This window comes from Rhinatrema bivittatum, chromosome 16 (assembly GCF_901001135.1).
Source record: "Rhinatrema bivittatum chromosome 16, aRhiBiv1.1, whole genome shotgun sequence".
Taxonomy (NCBI): domain Eukaryota; kingdom Metazoa; phylum Chordata; class Amphibia; order Gymnophiona; family Rhinatrematidae; genus Rhinatrema; species Rhinatrema bivittatum.
The window spans coordinates 37,539,250-37,558,056 of record NC_042630.1 but is presented as its reverse complement, the minus strand read 5'-3'; the positions used below and the strand labels follow the sequence as shown (position 1 = coordinate 37,558,056).

The 18,807-nt window shown below is 48.0% G+C and overlaps 1 protein-coding gene across 4 annotated transcripts in view; it reads left to right on the top strand.

The window, feature by feature from the left end:
- The first annotated feature begins 787 nt into the window (after positions 1-787).
- The window catches only part of LOC115078331 (CD276 antigen-like), a 31,691-nt gene continuing 13,671 nt past the window's right edge, over positions 788-18,807 (top strand). The window contains exons 1-3 of one of the 4 annotated variants that reach the window (XM_029581211.1): positions 788-917; positions 6,879-6,939; positions 18,625-18,767. In XM_029581211.1, the coding sequence (XP_029437071.1) occupies positions 18,668-18,767 (100 nt within the window). In that variant the 5' untranslated portion in view covers positions 788-917; positions 6,879-6,939; positions 18,625-18,667. The remainder of the gene's footprint in view (positions 918-6,878; positions 6,940-18,624; positions 18,768-18,807) is intronic. The other 3 variants (XM_029581213.1, XM_029581212.1, XM_029581214.1) reach the window with 3 other exon arrangements.

The window sequence follows — 18,807 nt, the reverse complement described above, 5'->3', positions numbered from 1 at the left end:
CCCCCATCCCGGTGCATTCCAGTACCTGTAGTGCTGATTTCAAAATGTGCAGAGCAGGAACTACAAATCCCACAGTGCATTTTTGTTGAAAAGCTTCCTCCTTGAGGTGGGGGTTACCTGGCTGGCATCAAGGTGAAAAACCCACCCCAAGTGTCTGAAGTCCAAAGGCATCAGAAGGGACCTCCCTGACACTCAGGTTAGCAGCTGCAGTTATCAAAATTTACCACTAGGGGGTTCTCATAAGCAGAAAAACTAAATTCAGCCCACGGTGAGAAAGGGCAGGGCTGGTGCAAGAGTTATTTGGTGGCCAACTCCTTGCCCTCGAGAGCCACTAACAGGCCAGGTTTTCAGGATTTGCACAATGAATATGCATGAGAGAGATTTGCATACCTCCATTGTATGCAAATCTATCTCCTGCGTATTCAGTGTGGTTCTCCTGAGAACCTGGCCTGTTAGTGGCTCTGGAGGACCGGAGTTGGCCACCCCTGCCCTAGGCAAACCTTTGATCATTCACAACCCCTGCTCCCAATTTATATTCCCTCCTACCAGTGGCAGGGCCTCCGGCACAGAATTCCTGCCTTTCTTGCTATTGGCTCTGGGATTCTGCCGCCCCTCCAAAGTTTGTCGCTCTTGGCGACTCTCTAGTTTGCCTAATGGACGCCCCGACCCTGAGAGGGTCGGTGCCGGGGGGAGGGGGGGGGTCCTATTCCCAAATGCTGAATGAGACATTGCTGAAACGTGTACTGCTGCTTTAAGCCCTCCTGAGCTGGTCACACCCTTTTTCTCAGTGATGAGGGGGGAGGAGACGGGCTCTGGACTTTGGCGAAGAGCTTGCCATTCACTTCTTTTCCTCGGAAGCCCTGGGACCGGCTGAGGCAGGCACCTCCTCCAGGAAGCCCCCACCAAGGTGGAGAAAGGTAAGGAGAAGCCTCGCGGGGGGAGACTGTCAGGCGGCTCAGCTGAAAGGAGGATCCAGAAGGGATAGAGGGAAAAAAGGGGGGAGAGAGAGGACCAGAGCCTTAATAGAGAGAGATGTAAAGAGTGCACAGCAAGATACAGAAAGAGAGAAAAAATGATTAGAAAATAAAAGAAAGATTAAAAAAAAAGATGATGAGGGAAAGAGACCTCAAGGTCACAAAATGCCCGAATACCTGGAGATGTCTGACCTTTGCCATCTCCTCTTAGGCTGCAACTGAAAAAAGTGCTACTCGGGTCCAGCGGGGGGGGGGGGAGGAACATCCAGATTGGTTTCCTTGTACTACAGTTTTTGCAAGCTTCCAAATTTCAGCAGACAGTGGCCAGATACAGAGGTAGAAAGTCAAGAGCAAACTGAACCCCCCTCCCCAGCAAGCAGGACAGAATGACAGGAAAGTCTGGGATACAGCTGTTTGCAGCGAGGAAGGGGCCCTATCCCACATCTGGTGCCTCAAATCCTTAAGGACCCCCATTTATCTCAGATTTTTCTTTCATTCCTGAGCTAAGAGCAAGCGTTCTTCTGTGCTTATCCCGGGCTTTACCCCTCACTCCCCCAATGCTAAGGATCCTCCGTGCTTATCCCAGGCTTTACCCCTCACGCCCCCACAGCTAAGGATCATCTGTGCTTATCCCAGGCTTTACCCCTCTCACTCCCCCACAGCTAAGGATCCTCTGTGCTTATCCCAGGCTTTACCCCTCACTCCCCCACAGCTAAGGATCCTCTGTGCTTATCCCAGGCTTTACCCCTCACTCATCCCATAGCTAAGGATCCTCTGTGCTTATCCCAGGCTTTACCTTGAGGGAATTTCATATTCCAAAAGACCAGTATTGAATCCACATAATCTGACTGCTAGTTTCCTGGTGTCCCCCAGTCCTCTTACAATTTGAAAGGGTAAATAAATGATACATCATCTCAGCAGGCAAAGAGGTCTTAGCAGCATTTTAAGCCACTGGAAATGTCATTCCTCGGTTTCTTTATCATTATGGGGCTCAATTCCCCCTGCTTTGCTGCTTTCGAGGGTGGAGGCGGTTACGGTTCTGCGCTGAAGGGCCAGGCATTCACGAGTTTCCTGAAACGGGAATGGCCCGTGCGTTTGTCCAGAGCCCCTCTGGTAGGGAGTTCTGTAGGGTGGGTGCCCTCCCGAGAAGGATCCTCCACCGGGTGTCTGTGCTTTTGATCTCCTTTTGTTGACGGAGTTGTCCTGCGGGTACCCAGTGATGATCTTAGCGGTTCTGAGGGAAAGTGGTAGGAGAGCTTTTTGGTCACATAAAGAGGTCCAGCTGCTCTTTGGGTCTTGAAGGACAGCGCCCAAGGTTTTGAAATTGGCTGAGTAGAGGCCTGGTGACCGGAGTTGGCCGAATGGGGTGTGATTGTGCGGGTTGCATGCATCCTTTAGACGTGCAGTGCTGTTCTTTTCCAGTGGTTAATAAGGACCAATCTCTTCCAGAGGAACGTGGGATATTCAAGATGACAAATTTTAGGACACTTTATTCGTACACCCTTCACCTCCACATGCTGTTTTTGATTGATTATAAGCTACAGTCCTAAGAAAGTTTGGATTTGCAGACTGTTTTGATGTGATGGACTATTTTAGTGCATTTTATGATTTAAATAGCTAAAACACTTCCTATACATTGGATTGAAGGACCTATGATTAAAAGAGAGAGGCGACTGAATTTGCTTGAGTAGAAGCCAAGTTACCTACAGATAGGAAGGGCCTTCTAATGTGCCTATGTGATTATTGCATGCAATATTGTTGGCAGATATCAATACTTGTGTCCTTAACAGCTTTAGTGAATTCCCCCAGTCAGGAAAGCAGATAGCCAGAGGAAGTTCAGTTTAGTTTTTACGTTAATGGTAAGGTTGTAACACACACACACACGTGCTTCATCGTGAACAGTGTTATTCTTGTAGCAGGTTCAGCCCCTTCGAGCTGCGTTTCCCGCTCGGACGGACGATGCCGGTGCAGGTTTCTGTGCGTGTGCACGAGTGCTCCATGTGCCAGTGAACGCTGAGCACCGCCTGGTCCCTCTGGCCTGGCAGGGGGCCCATTGCACGAGCCAGCGCACAGGGCTGTGCCTGGTGATTCTGTCGGCCAATGGCTTGGATCCCAGGTAATGGAGGAGGGCCCACTGCTTCCTGCTCCAGTCCCTTCCCCCTCGGGCATCTGCAAGGAATGGGAGGAGAGGGGTGAGCCTGGAGAAGGCAGCAGAGCAAAGACTATTTCTGTTTTTTTGTCTGCATGGCTGTGTTTCGAATTTGTGATCTTTTGTTCAGTACTTGGTGAGGGTCCAGGTTCCACCTGGAGGAGTTGCCTAGTGGTTAAAGCAGTAGGACTGCAAGCCAGGGTTCGAATCCTGGTGATACTCCTTATGACCTTGGGCAAGTTATTTTGCCCTCCGTTGCCTCTGGTACAAACTTGGCGGCCGACATAATGAGAGCTGAGTGAACAGCGTGCTCTGAACGCTGGCGCTGCGCTCGTAAAAGACCTCTCCCGATGCACTTACCTAATGTCCTGCTGATGCATCAGAATTTAAAGTGAACTAACCCCATAATGTGCACAGAAAGGCAAATGGGGGTCATTTTCAAAAGGATTTACGCACTGTAAACTGGGTATTACACACTTAAATGCACTTTTGAAAATTGCTATGATATATGCTACGTTTACACACAACTCCTTTTGAAAATGACCCCCTTGCTTAGGGGGATAATTTTCAAAGGAGTTACGCGCATAAATGTAACTACTATTGTAGCAATTTTCAAAAGCCATTTACTCACGTAAAGTGCACTTATGCGAATAAATCCTATGGACGATTCAATGGCATATATTGTAGCAATTTTCAAAAGCCCACTTACTCGAGTAAAGTGCATTTACATGCGTAAAACCCAGATTTACGCATGTAAATGCTTTTTAAAATCTGGCCCTTACTGTGCATGTAAGATATATGTGAGCATGAGCCATGTTTTCTACACACATACGGCTGAAGTTTAAACCGGCCACGTGCGTAAGCGCCGGGTCCTGAGAAAGGGGAGGGTGGGGAGGGGCGGGACAGCGGCCAATAGCTGCTATCCCGGGAAAGCGGCGCCGGCAGTCGGCCGACGCGCGCAGTAAGTAAAATAAAAAAATGTCTTTTACTTAGGTAGGGGTTAGGGGTCAGGGTGGAGAGGGGAAAGGGAAGAAAGGTTAAGCAGGCGGGTAGGGAAGCTCCCTCCCAGTCTACTCCTTAATTGGAGCGGACTGGGAGGGAACTGGGGGAGGCCCGATTGCGTTGCCAGGCATAATTTGATAAAATTCCCCCCTTATGTGCACCGCCCGCACGGATTATAAACGCCATCGCGCATGTGCACATGGCCCACGGATTTTATAACATGTGCGCACCGGCACGTGCGTATTATAAAAACCGCGCGCACACGGACACGCGCACGCACCTTTTAAAATCTACCCCCGTGTCCTCTCTTGTCTGTATATAGTTTAAAAAAAACCCCAAACAATGTTATGCACAGAGAACACGGTTTGTGCACAAATCCAGCTTCCTGCACATTCCCATGTACAAGATTCCTGCACCACAAACTCCAGGTTCAGCCCCATAGGCAACCATTGGCCACAAGAACATTACTCCACCTCTGACCAACTTCTCTCTGCCAACTTCTCACCGACCTCAATCTAAAGTATTTCCTTTACGCAGATGATATCCAAATTATCATCCCCATCAAAGACACATACTCTAAAACTCTTGACTACTGGGAATCATGCCACCAGAAAATCAAACAATTACTAAACAGCTTACACCTCATCTTAAACTCATCCAAGACTGAAATCCTACTCATCTCTCCTGAAAACAATATCACTAATACTACTTTTCCTACCAACCTACCTACCACACAAGTTAGAGACTTAGGAGTGATAATTGACAACCGGCTAAACTTCAAGGCACATATCAACAAAACAACCAAAGACTGCTTCTATAAACTCCAGGTTCTGAAGAGGATAAGACCTCTTTTCCATGCTCAAGACTTCAGATCAATCATTCAAGCAGTCATTTTTTCAAAAATAGACTATTGCAATTCCCTATTGCTAGGTCTGCCTTCTTCCTATTCCAAACCATTACAGATGGTTCAAAACTCAGCAGCCCGACTACTAACAGGCGCAAGAAAGAGAGACCACATATCTCCCATTCTGAAAGAGCTACATTGGCTACCCGTACACTTCCGTATCATGTACAAAGCCATATGCATCATCTTCAAAACTATTCATCAGCACATCTCCCTCGATCTACAAATCCCCCTCCAAGTATACAACTTGACAAGACCGACCAGAGATGTTCACAGAGGCGCCCTCAAAGTTCCCCCTGCGAAAATGACCAGACACATTACCCTAAGAGATCGTGCCACCTCCACAGCTGGCCCTTCCCTGTGGAATTCCATTCCTACAGACCTCAGACTGGAACCCTGCCTCTTAACTTTTAGGAAAAGACTTAAGACTTGGTTATTCAAGCAAGCTTTCCAAGACACAATCTAATAACACAAGTGAAGGACACATTCCAAGGACTCCACAAAACTCTCAACCACTAATCATGCCTTTTGTACATAGCATTTAATTTATTTATTTATACCGTTTAACCGTTTATTCTTTCCTATCTCTTTCTTCTTCTCCAAGTTCTGCTACCCTTGTTATTTGTAACTGCTCCTTCGGTCACCACAGTTCGAATTGATGTATTTAATGCACTCCCGTTCCATGTAAACCAGCAAGATATGTTTTCATGATTGCCGGTATATAAAAACCTTAAATAAATAAAATAAATAAATAAATATTTTGAGTGTTAAGAAAACATGGGTTAAGCCTACGTAGGTCTCTGCTAATGTCATCATTAATATGTGATTTGCATAAGGAAAGTGCTGTTTTGTTCACACATTCTGACATGTGGCTGTGTGCACATTTTTTGTATGCAAACATGCATTACTTGATTCTATTTGTCTTGTATTCTACTTCCAAAAATCAAAGTTGACACATTCAGGCAATGACATGATTTCTGAATTATATTTATATTATGTATTTATTAGGCATATGCATATATTTTAAAACGAATGGGGAATCCAAACCGAAATAGCCCATTTTCGTTTGATTCACTTTACTCAAAATGAATGCATCATGCTTCCAAAAAACCCAAAAATGTTTATTCATTTTGACAAATAGCAAATGCATGTACTATTTGTTGAAACGAATAACCGAAAATAAAACATGAAAAGGCCCCCGAAATGAAATTCGGCCAAATGCAAACACAAAAAACTGCCTGAACTTTCCTAGCATATATTTACGAAACAAAAGTTTAATATTCAAAGGTAGATGTGTTTTTTTTACAGGATTGCTCTGAGAGGGGTGGTGGTGAGGTCATAATGATGGGTTCAATTATCAAAATCTCAGAGAGGGGTCTATGCAGGAGAGGGGGGCACTAAAGCTGACATTTCACATAGGGTTCCTAATACCTTTATACCAGCCATGCACAAGGCCCTTAACAGCAGGTGGGGGAGCGAGGCTGGTGGGGTTGGGAAGGAGAGGAAGGTGGTGGTCAATAAAATTAAGGGGGGGCATCCACGAATGTGGTTAAAATGGCCCTGGCTACTGCTCGGGCTTTCTGTGGTCTGAGGGAGGCCGTTCTCTTCCCCAGATCTGCTGCAAGCTGTACTGCCCCGGGGACAGGAGCAGGTCCCGGTGTGGACCATTTTATCACAGAATACTTCTTATTTCATAACTTGCAGCTTCTGGAACGGAAAAAGAAATTGCCACAGAAAATAACCCTGCCAGCAAAATACTTATGCAAAAAAACCCCAAATCAAATAAACCATTCCAGGTGGGACTTTTCTTGCCCAGTTCTTACATTCAGCCCCTTTTGTTTTCCTGCAGGATTTTCTCTCTCTTCCTGAAGCTGCTCGGGTTCGTGGCCGGTCGGTTTTGTTAGTCTTGGGTATGTATTACGTCTCCATTTTAATGTTTAGGGTTTATTGTAATCCGCTTCCTCGTAAGTGCTCTAAGAGAAGCAGAATATACATTTTTAAAAAAATAAATTAACGAATTAAACCCCTGGGCAAAAGATGCTGCCGTTTCAACACTGTGCAAAGTGCAGACTCTTTGCCTCAAATGCATTTCTTTCCCCCCCCAGGTGTGGCTTCAGGCCTGCTGCCTTTGCCACGAAAGCTGAACCTTCCTGGCCGAATGAATGGTGTAAAGAAAGCTTTGTGTTACTCTGGAGGCGACGTGCCTCTGTCACAGCGCGACAGACCTGAGTCAGGCCCTCACGATAGCAACACTTTTATCATTCCTATAGAGCCGCCGTCCACGAAGTCCCTTCCCTGAAGAGCTTACAGTCTTAAGCGAGTGCCTGAGGCAATGGAAGATAAAGACACAGAATCTCTTCCCATCAGTGCAGTCCAAAAATGAGGGGAGGAGTAAAGCCAGGAGCTGGAGGCAGCCGGTACAGTCAGTAGGACCTAGCATGGCATGAGATCTGCGTTTTAACTTCCCCTGGGGTCGCTCCGAATGCAGTCCATTTTGACGTGCCACAAAAGGCAGAATAGAAAAAAATGATTTAGTGTTATTGAATCCTTAAACACGTCCCTAAGCCCCATTAACTCCTCCCCTGGTCTTTTTCTGGTAGGCAGGATTGTATTGATCTGTAGCCAGAAATAAAACAGGCAAAGAAGGCACTGCGGAGATCTTTTTTTAATGGGACAGACTTATTATATTTGTGGCTAGCGATTAATCAGTTACAGGTTTCTGACAGTCAGTATGGGAGGTAAAATGTTTTCTGCCCAGGGTAATTAGTAGGCTATATATATATTTTTTTTTTTCCTGGGATTAACTGTGCTGGATTATATTTTTCTGGCAAAAGTAACTAGGGCTTGAATGTTTTTAACTGTTCTGACATTGTCCAAATGCAGGCACTATAACGACTCTTCCTTAATTGCACGGCAGATTTCCCTCGCTGTAGTGTCAATGTACTTTTGCATCTAATCCCAAGGTAAATACCTTTTAAGTTGTTTGCCTTGGGTGAGCAAAGTAGATGTTGCAGGCCCTGGCAGAGCCAAGAACCTGTATCAGGTCCTCGGGCACACTTCGCGTTTGGCTGACGGCACAATTTGGAAGCAGGAACAGGCCCAAAGCGCCTGTGAAACTGTGCAGTGAGTGAAAGGGAAGCTGAAAGCAGGACAAAAGCGTGCCTGCCTTGAGCCAGGGATCGGTGGTTCTGGTCTGTGGCGATGGGTTCCCAGCTGCTCACGTACATTGAGCAGTCGGGCCTATTGCTTGGGGCCCCAGCTCCGGGAGGAACCTCCTTGGCAAAGCTGAGCGATGATGACCCTGAGCCCAGAGCTTCAGGGCGTCTGGCACTGTCCCGGCCCACTCTAGTTTCTGCCCTGGCCCCGCAGGTGCATCCCATCCCTCCATCTCCTGTTCTCCAAGGAGGAGGCGGGAGACTATTCCTGCATGGCGGGAGTGGCCGAGTCGGCAGAGCTTCCAAAACCCCAGCGCTGGGCTCCAGGAGGACCTTGCACATGGAAATTCAATGTTAGCTAAAAGTGATACTTCAAAAATGGAGGCACTTATTGAACCGAACAGCTGTTGTAATGCAGTTCCTTTTAATAGGGGGAAGTGAGGTGAATGGGTGGCTTCATGTCCTACTGATACACTGACCCAGTCCTGGTTTTGCCCCATTGCATGCATGGACCTGAAGTCCCCTATGAAAGGCAGGAGCCACATATCCCAGCATGCACTGGAGGGAAAATCAGAACTAGCTTGGCCTATCCTGGCCTCACCAGTAGACATACCCCCCCATTTGCGTGTAAGCACCTGAATCCAACTCATGAGGAACAAGGAAGGGGGAGGGGAGAGAGTTGGGATTGGGAACCACTGATGTACCCAACCCTGCTCTTGCCTGTGACGCAGCGCCTTCGTGCTCTACGGACAAAGAGTGCCAGTGAAACCTGGATTAACTGTAGCACTAGACAAGTTTCTAATTGTCTAGAAATGGTTATGCAATATTTATTCTCTCCTTTGCTGCTTTCCTGTGGAAAGTTTGTTTTACAACACAAGAAGTAGCTTGAGCTCAGTATTTCATTGTGCGTACTTAATGGGTACAGACGCTCCGTGCCCGCTGTATTTTCCCTGTCCTTCAGCAGTGGGTGGATAATGGGGGGGGTCTCATTGCTTCTCAGCCCGCTTTATAGGAATCTTTGCTGGCACTTGAATAACTGATTAGCAATCCATTGAATAAGAAACATTTATTTTAAGATTTTTTGTAGCCCACATTCTACAACGCAGTGCCTTCGTCCCCACAGACCTCAATGCACCTTCCTCATCCTCTGGTGTCATCGGGGCACCAGTTCTGTCGGTGCTGAGCTTTCCTCTTGGTTTTGCCGGTGTCTCCAGATCTTAACCATTATGTAATGTTGTCGCCCCAGAGTGCTCTTGGCTTTCCACTCTCTCCTCTTTTATCCTCTCTCCTGCCCTCCAGTCCTAGCCACCAGCGCATATCTCGGTTCCATGTTTGGTCAGGTCTTCCGCCTCCCATCATCCCATGCGCTCATTCGTTGTAAAGCCCACAAGGCTTCACCATTTCTATAGAACGTGGAAACGTCCAGCATCGGGAGGCTCCCTGGGTGCGTAAGTTCTTTTTGGGTGATTGTTGGGGTCCATCCCCTACAGGGCGGATCTGTGTCCACATCCTATAAAGGTGACCACATAAAGCACTAGCGGGAGCTAAGGAGATGCAGCAAGTGAGGTGCCTTTCCACCGTCCGAGAGGGGAAGGGGCGTTTGCCTTTGCTCTCACCATCAGTTGGAAGGAGTTCTCTGCCTAGGAGGGTGAATATTCCCAGGTCTTGGGATAGAATGCTTATCCTTGCCATAGTGTTCACCAGCAAAACCCATTTGAGAACGTATCTTGCTAATTGGGAGGAGCTTCTAGTTCAGTCGTGGGTTCAAAAAGAGGGAGGGTATTATGAAGAACTAGAGGAGATCCTGGTCTGTCTACTAATTTACTCACGCAGCATGAGACACTGTCCTTTTATATTTATGGATTGTTGATCTTCTCACCTGTCTTTTGTATGTATTTTATGTATTTATTTATTTTAAAAGGTTTATATACCGCTTTTACCGAATACACATAAAAACATAGTATAAAGTATAAAGAAATTTCTGAAAGAGGGGGCAGGGGAAAGGTTTGGAGCTAGATAAATAGACGGAGTTATGTAAAAAGTGACATGCCCTGAAACAGAGAGGGATCTGAAAGCCAATGAGATTAAATAGGTCTTTAGGTTGCATTTAAATTCCTTGTGTGCAGTTATTTGTCTCAGGTGATCTGGGATAGAGTTTCGAGAGTGTGGGGCTGGCTACTGAGAGAGCGCGTCTTCTGGTAATTTCTAGCCGTGCTAAGCGTACTGATGCAATTTCCAGGAGGTTTTTGTGTAGGGACCGTAATTGTCTGCTTGGTTTGTAGATACGAAGAAAAGAACAAAGCCAAGTTGTCGAGTCATTCTATATTAGATTCTGTAAAATGGACAGGACTTTGAATTGGATTCTGTAGTGAACTGAAGCCAGTGTGGTGAGCAAATAATCGGGCAATATGTTCCTTACGAGAGATACCAGTCAGCAGGCGGGAAGCGGTGTTTTGAATAAGTTGTAACAGATGGACAAAGAGTGTTATCATGAAGACCGAGATAAAGGGTATTGCAGTAGTCTAGACCAGAGAAAATGAGAGATTGTAAGACAGTTCGAAAGTCGTCAGCAAAAAGAAGAGGGTGGAGATGTTTTAACATCTAAAGTTTAAAGAGAGAATTCTTGACAGTGTCGGAAATATGAGCAGACATGGAGAGGCTTGAATCAATGATTACTCCAAGATTTCGTGCTTTAGATACAATGGGGATAGAGACATTGTCTATATTCAGATGCGTAGGGGGGCTACAGGCAGAGTTGGGAATAGAAGAGAGAGGGTGAATTTCTGTTTAATTTCAGGTGATTATGGGATAGCCAAGAGTTAATAGTTTTGATGTAAAAGCAGACTGTAGCAAGAGTAGAAGACCATGAGCATGAATACGGCACAAAAAAATGAATGTCATCAGTATAAATTTTGAATTGAATGTTGAGAAGGTGACATAGAGGTATTAGGTAAATGTTAAACAGAATGGCAGATAGTGATGAGTCTTGTGGGACACCTGAGAAGGGGGAAGACCCAGTCAGATGAGTAGGGACCGACTATTAATCTGATAAGAGCGATTCGATAAGTAGGAATGGAACCATTTCAAAACAGTGTCTACTATACCAATAGATTTGAGCGGATGGAGGAGAATTTGGTGGTCCAAAGTATCAAAGGTGGCTGAGATATGAAGAAGGACAAGAATGTAATCGGTATTGGCATCAAAGCCTCTTATTAGGGTGTTGAATGAAGACGAGTAGTGTTTCTGTGCTATGGCCTTTACAAAATCCATGTTGGTTTGGGTGCAGTATGGCATTTTTGGATAGGTAACTTGTGAGTTGATGTAGGACTACTGATTCTAGTAATTTTGCTAGTGAGGTAAGAGATGAAATAGGACGTAGGTTGGAGAGATTGCTTATATTCTCATTTTTTTTTTCTTTGGAATAGGGCGAATGGAAATCTGTTTAAGCAGGTCAGGAAAGATGCCAGAATCTGGAGATTGGTTTACGAGTTGGGATAGGAACGGGCTGGCAAGTTCACCTAGGGCTTTTAATAGGTGACCAGGGCAGGGGTTGAATGGTGAGCTAGAGATTTTGGTTTTATGTAGAATATGAGTAATTGATGACGAATCTACATGAGAGAATACCGACCAGGAGTAAACCGGAGGTGGAAGAGCTGGTTTATGATAAATGATTTGTGGGAGGCCGTTGATAATGCTAAGGATCTTGTCTTGAAAATGGATGACAATGCGATTGCATTGTCCAATGTCCCAGACAGAGGACTGAGGAATATTTGTTAGGCTTTTTACAATATTGAAGAGGGTGGATGGGTTCCTGTTTGCTGCCATTACTTTCTAAGAGTAAAAAGATTTTTTTAGCAATTCTGTTTCTCTTTTATATTTATGTAGACAGCAGAAAACGGAGTTTTTGGAGGAGGTAGTGTGAAGTTTGCGCCAGTGGCAGTCGTGACGTCTAAGGGTAGATTTCAATGCGCGTAGAGATGCGGAGAACCAGGGAACAGAAGGCTTAGATTTGGCAGTGTAAGGGATAAAGGGGGCTATGGCACTGAGAGTGGTGTCACTTGCAGAGTTCCACGAGGATACAGCACTATTAATACTGGAACAGGTCGTTTTGGGCATATTTGGTAGAAAGGCTTCGGCAAAGGTTTCTGAAGTGAATTTTTTCCTTTTCAGATAGGATCTTTTTTTCCTTAGTGGAAATGAAAGAAGTGATGGCATCTTTGGTGTTAATCGAGATGCGAATGAGTGAATGCTCTGACTAGGGTACAGGTTGTTTAAAGAGTAGGGTCGGTGGGAGAGAGATAAAGCAGGGGTTGCAGAACACTAGGTCGAGGGAACGGCCTAATTTGTGGGTGGGAGAGGTAATCAGTTGTTTCCAACCAAGGCCTTCCATAGCAACCGGAAAAGACGATGCGGATGGATGGGGATGGGAGGAATTTAGGTGAAGGTTGAAATCTCCAGTGATAGTTTTTGAAAGATCTACTGGCAAGGTGGAGAGGGCTTCGAGAAGGGGAGATGGGTCGGAGGCCTGGGGGACAATATTTTGTCTTCACTAAAAGCATGTGTTGTTTTGGAACACAACCCTACTGTGTGGGGCCTTTCATTCAAGAGGCTGTGTCTTACAGCTTTAGTTGTCTGCAATGGGAGAATCCTGATTTCAGAGTTGTACGAAGCTGGTTGATGCTCTGCAACTTCCGAAGGTGGCTCCTTAGCTAAACAGGGACATTCATCAAGGCTTCAACCCTTGCTACTGTCCATTTGTGCATCTCTTCTATACATTCATATGTCTATCATCTTAAAAAAAAAACCCTCTTATCTAAAGTGGAGGGTATATCCCACATTTGTTTACTCACGATTGGATCTGAAATGGCCGAAAAGCATTTAGAGCGTGGCTCTTAACCAAGTAGTTATTGAACAAAAACTAGGTTGTCTTGACACCGCGAGATGCACCATATCTGAAAAGATTTTGATCTGCTTTCCTTTTTAGAGCTAAATTATTCCAGGGTGATAGTTTCTAGCAATGTGACAAGGCCATAGCTAAAGCCAGAAGAATGCTGGGCTGCATAGAGAGAGGAATAACCAGTAAGAAAAAGGAGATAATCCCCTTGTGCAGGTCCTTGGTGAGGCCTTACCTGGAGTACTGCTTTCAGTACTGGAGCCCGTATCTCAAAGGAGACAGAGACAGGATGGAGGTGGTCAACAGAAGGGCAACCAAAATGGTGTGGGGTCTGTTATCGGAAGACTTCATGAGGAGAGGCTGAAGGATCTGAATATGTAAAGCCTGGAGGAGAGGAGGTGCAGGGGAGATAGGATACAGACCTTCAGATTCCTGAAAGGAATCAATGATGCACAAACTTTGAACCTTTTTATTTGGAAAGGAAACACTAGAGCTAGGGGTTAAGAAATGAAACTCCAAGGGAGAAGACTCAGAACCAACATTAGGAAATATTTCTTCACGGAGAGATGGAGGCACAAAAACAGTGAAAGAATTCAAAGGAGCCTGGGATAAACCCTGTGGATCCCTAAAGGCTGAAGGTCGGAAATGAAGAACAGAGTGCATGGAAATAAGCTGCTCGGTGGCAGTTACTAACCCTTAACAATGTGCATAGGGATTACTGCCCTTAGCTATGCATATTGTAAAAAGCCTAACAAACATGCTTGATGCTTTTAACGCAACTGCAACATTGCTCTCTGTTTTGATGGCAGGAGGAAAAGGGGATTGGATTCTGACAACAACCATCATGGGCCCTGACATTTACGTTCTGGGGTACTGATACGCAGACATAAGGGAAAAACCACAGGACGGCTTCTAGGGCCAAGCCCGTAAGCAAAGCACATCAAGCAGCACTGCCTGAATTTTCAAGAAGGCTCCTCACCCAGTAAAAATGTTGCCAGCAGTAATTTTTTATGAGTTATCGTAAGGCTTGGGGATAACTGCATGGAACGACAGTTGGTACCCTTAAGAGAAACATCGGGGGAACCTGCACGGTGGGGCAGATACCACCATAAGAAGCTTGCTGGGCGGACTGGATGGAGCATGTGGTCCTTTTCTGCATCATTACTGTGTTAATGTTACTGTGTCCCCACGGGTGTGCTATGGAAAAGTCTCCACTGCCTGATGCTCAGATCCAGACCATCACCTTGGGCTCTGCTCTCTGCAGCTCTCAGCAGCGAGAGACACCAGCGGTAGCTCTTTCTGAGAATACGTGTGATCATGCTTGCCTTTTCTTCCGAGCCACAGCACGAGTCCTGGAGTCGGAGTGCGGTAATTAACTGGCAGCCTGCAGGGCCTGGATAACCGGGCCCCGCTTTATTTAGCCTGCCCTCTCCACACAGCACCTCCTTATGTTCCTCCTCCTGAGCTCCCTCCGTTTGCATCCTCCCGGCCTCTGTCCAATCCCCAGGCTTGGTGAGATGGGGGCGAGCATGCACTGAGGACTGGATGTGAGTCGCCCTCTGCTGGGAGCTCTGGGAGCCACTGACGTCTCCCTTCTCCTGCATTTGTTACGTAGAGGGAGCTGGGCCCATCCTGACGGGTTCATGGGTGGTCTCAGAAGAGAGACCGGTAAGGCTTTCAGTGCTTCACCAGTCCTCTCCATGGGCACTCTGTCTGCCTGGTGGAGGCTGGCGTGCCACACACAACTCTCTTTGGTACTATAGATGTATGTGCCTTGGGTTTGAAAAGGTTGAGAAACACTGCTATAGGCTCAGTTTCTCATCCCCGAGTGACAGAAAGAGTGGGACAGGATTAGAGGGTAAAGTGGCTCTGCTTTGCCGTGCTTTGTGCTCTCTTTGCTCCAGGCTCAGCTGCACTCCACCTAGGAGGGGAAGGGCTGAAGCAAGAAACAGAGGGCTCTTCTCTGCTGCCTGAGATTGAACCAACAGAGTTGCTTTGGCAGAGCCCTGCGAGTTCATGCAATGGGCACAGGCGGCCTAGGCAGCTGCCTCTGGTGCCAAATCTTCATAGGCGCTGGAGCATTGCCTCTATGCAGGCCTGCTCCCGCCCGCCCGGGGCGCCACCCTGCCTCAGCGGGTACTCGAAAAGGATTCAGCACGGGGTCAGGTGTGATCCAGAAACCCTCACACTCAGACAGGCCCAGTGGTGCTCCTATCCCTTGCGCGGAAAGCCATGCAAGAGAACAGCGGGGTCCTGCTGGGCCCATCTGCGCAGCAGGCCTCCCGGATCCTGCTCTGAATTTTGTTTTTTTTTTTTTTTTTTCTGGTAGCTGCTGATGCGGATTGGCACCCTCGCTCCCCCATTGCTTATCGACACCATCTTCTGAAATCCGGCTCTGGGCTGTCCGTTTTTGTCCATTGGGTAAAAGAGATCCCGAGAACTCCTTCAGGAGCCTGAACTGAGACACCAGAGCTCAGAAGAGAGACTGGTAGGGCTTTTAGTGCTTCACCAGTCCTCTCCATGGGCACTCTGTCTGCCTGGTGGAGGCTGGCGAAGCGAGGACAGGCGGATCTTGGCATCGATCCGTCTGGGTCTGGGAGTCGATGTGCAGGTACAGAGGTCCTTCGCTTTACCGTGAAAAAGGCAAGGGAGGGCGTGAGCCAGGGTTCCCAGGAACCAGGAAACTGTAAGCCCCAGCTGACCGTCTGGAGGTTTTTCATTCTGTTCTGATTTATTGACTTCGAAGCAGATTAACCCCTGCAGAACCTGCTCCCTGCACGTAAGCGTGCAGCTCTTCTAAGGTCTCCCCGCGACTCCTTGGTCACGCCTCGCCTGGAATATTGCCCTAGTCCTGCAGGCCACGCCTCTGAGAGCAGGAAGGCAGGCTGCCGGATCGGTGCATGGGCTTAGGGGTGAGACTTCAGGACCAAAATTCGCACCCCCCCCCCCCCCTAGAAACGGGGCAAAATGTGATAAAGGGTCTAAGGAACACACCAGAAGCAAACTATAAGAATCTTTAAATACATGAATTCAATCCTGATCTGTGGCAATGTAGTGCCTGTCTTGGGGAGTAAAAGCAGGCCTGGATCAGCCTGCCCCGAGCGACCCGGAGAGCACATGCGCTCTCATCCTGTAGCTCCGGCAGGCCCAGGGGCTTGGTGGTGAATGTTACTGCAGCAGTAACAGGCCAAGACGGCAAAGTCACGCGGAAAACGGGCGCTCGGTGTCCAGCACCCACCGTCCTAACCCGCTGACAGCCACCTCCCCCCGGGCGCGTGATACGATATTTAAATGAGGGGGGTCGCGCTAAAAGGAGGTGCCAGGGACAATTGCGCACCCCTAGAGCCGCCTCAGGCACCCGGAAGGAGGCGGCTGTCAGCGGGATAGGAAAACGGACGCTCGTTAACTGAGCATTCCTTTTCCTAACCTCACCGCCGCACTTTTTTTTTTTTTTTTAAATTAACCTTTTGGTTCCCCCGACTTAGTATCGCCACGATATTAAGCCGGCGGGTGTACAGAACAGGAGTATTTTCTGCTTTTCTGGACACTTTGCCGGGCCGCTCAGAAACTTAACGCCTGCTCTGGGCTGGTGTTAATTTCTGAGCGTGCAAATGTGAGGGTCGGGCTCACGGGGTTTGTTTTTTTTTTTGTATTTGGGGTGAGCACCTAATAGCCTCATCAAGGTGCATTTGCATGCGATGAGCGCTATTGGTTTCCGGGAGGGGGTTTGGGCGCCCTAAAACCCTTATGATATAAGGGGTTGTGGCCGGGCGTGTTAGGCGGTGCGCACAGCTGGGCGCGCTTTACTGTATCAGCCTGTATGGGGGTAAGTGCCTTGCAAACACCTCCTTCAGACAGAATTTCTTTTACAACCCCTCCCCCCCCCCCCCTATTAGTAGCAGCAAATTAACCCTGTTCATGTTACTAGAGAAATCCTTCATAACTGGGTCACGGACCCCACTGCGAGCATTACAAGGGGGTCTCGCAGGGTCCCGCTCAGGCTGGATGTCCCTTCTCTTTCTGTATTGTGACTCTCGGGTGCACTCATTGACCTTCTGAGTTACAATCAACCGGCGATCCCTCAGTTCCCTCCTCGCCGGGGCAAACGTTCCTACCCTTCCAGGGATTTTGCCTCATGTAGGAAATGTTCCCGGCCTCGGATTTAATTAATCTCTTCTTCCTGGTAGGCTTTCTAGCTTTAAGGAAAACAATCTCCCTCTCTCTCTCGGGCCAACTTCAGGTCAGGATTTAGTTACTCGCCTTTTCCAAATCCCGCGTCCAGGCCCACTTACAATTCAGGTACTGGTGCAAGGTATGAAACCAGGGGCGGCTCAGGCTGCCCTCGGGGACGTGGATTCATCAGCTGACCTCGCCCTTTTGTGAGGCACAAAGGTGAAAGGCCAAGTCTCTTCTGTCCCTAGGACTCTGGTCCTTGCGTGCCAAGCACTGGTCAGGTTTTCAGGATATTCACAGGTGCATCTCGGGAACATTCAGTGTGCACAGCTTTTGGCACTCAAGGACCGGAACTGCCTACCCCTGGGCTAGAAGGAGACCTTTAGCTTGCTCCCAGTGCATTGTAGGATTTGTAGTCCTGGTTCTTTCAGTTTAATGCTAACACTGCAGATAATGCAGCACATTAGGATGGGGCATCAAAAAGCCAGGATTGACCTTTATAGTCATGGTCCACAAACTGGAGTGTTATTACAGTCCCTGCTCTGTATCCCTGCGCCCATCCCCTGAGCCTTCCAGTCCTAGAGGTGACAGGCTCTGTATCCCTGCTCCCATCCCCTGATCCCTCCAGTCCTAGAGGTGACAGGCTCTGTATCCCTGCACCCATCCCCCGAGCCCTCCAGGCCTAGAGGTGACAGGCTCTGTATCCCTGCTCCCATCCCCTGAGCCCTCCAGGCCTAGAGGTGACAGGCTCTGTATCCCTGCGCCCATCCCCTGAGCCCTCCAGGCCTAGAGGTGACAGGCTCTGTATCCCTTCTCCCATCCCCTGAGCCCTCCAGGCCTAGAGGTGACAGGCTCTGTATCCCTTCTCCCATCCCCTGAGCCCTCCAGGCCTAGAGGTGACAGGCTCTGTATCCCTTCTCCCATCCCCTGAGCCCTCCAGGCCTAGAGGTGACAGGCTCTGTATCCCTGTGCCCTCCAGCCCTAGAGGTGACAGGCTCTGTATCCCTGTGCCCTCCAGCCCTAGAGGTGACAGGCTCTGTATCCCTGCGTCCATCCCCTGAGCCCTCCAGCCCTAGAGGTGACAGGCTCTGTATCCCTGCGTCCATCCCCTGAGCCCTCCAGTCCTAGAGGTGACAGGCTCTGTATCCCTGCTCCCATCCCCTGAGCCCTCCAGTCCTAGAGGTGACAGGCTCTGTATCCCTGCTCCCATCCCCTGAGCCCTCCAGTCCTAGAGTTAACTCTTTATTCTCTACTAATTACAAACCATTTGGTTTCTGTACTTCTTCCTGTGGGAGAAGATAAGATTCCTGTCTCCTAGGAGAAAGTGGTGGGGATGATTTTCCCGTTCATGGTTTCTTCTTGCTGTGTTGTAGGTCTGCGGGGAGAATGCCGTCCTGGATCTAAGATGGGGCCGCAATGCCAGGCCTGTGGCACGTTGCTGGGAGCCTTGGTTACCTGCTTGCACTTCTCATCCATTCAGGTGCATTGTTGTTATTTTGTCCTTCATATCTTGCAGGTGAGATTTGTTTGAGTGGTCAGGGGATGTCTCAAGTTTC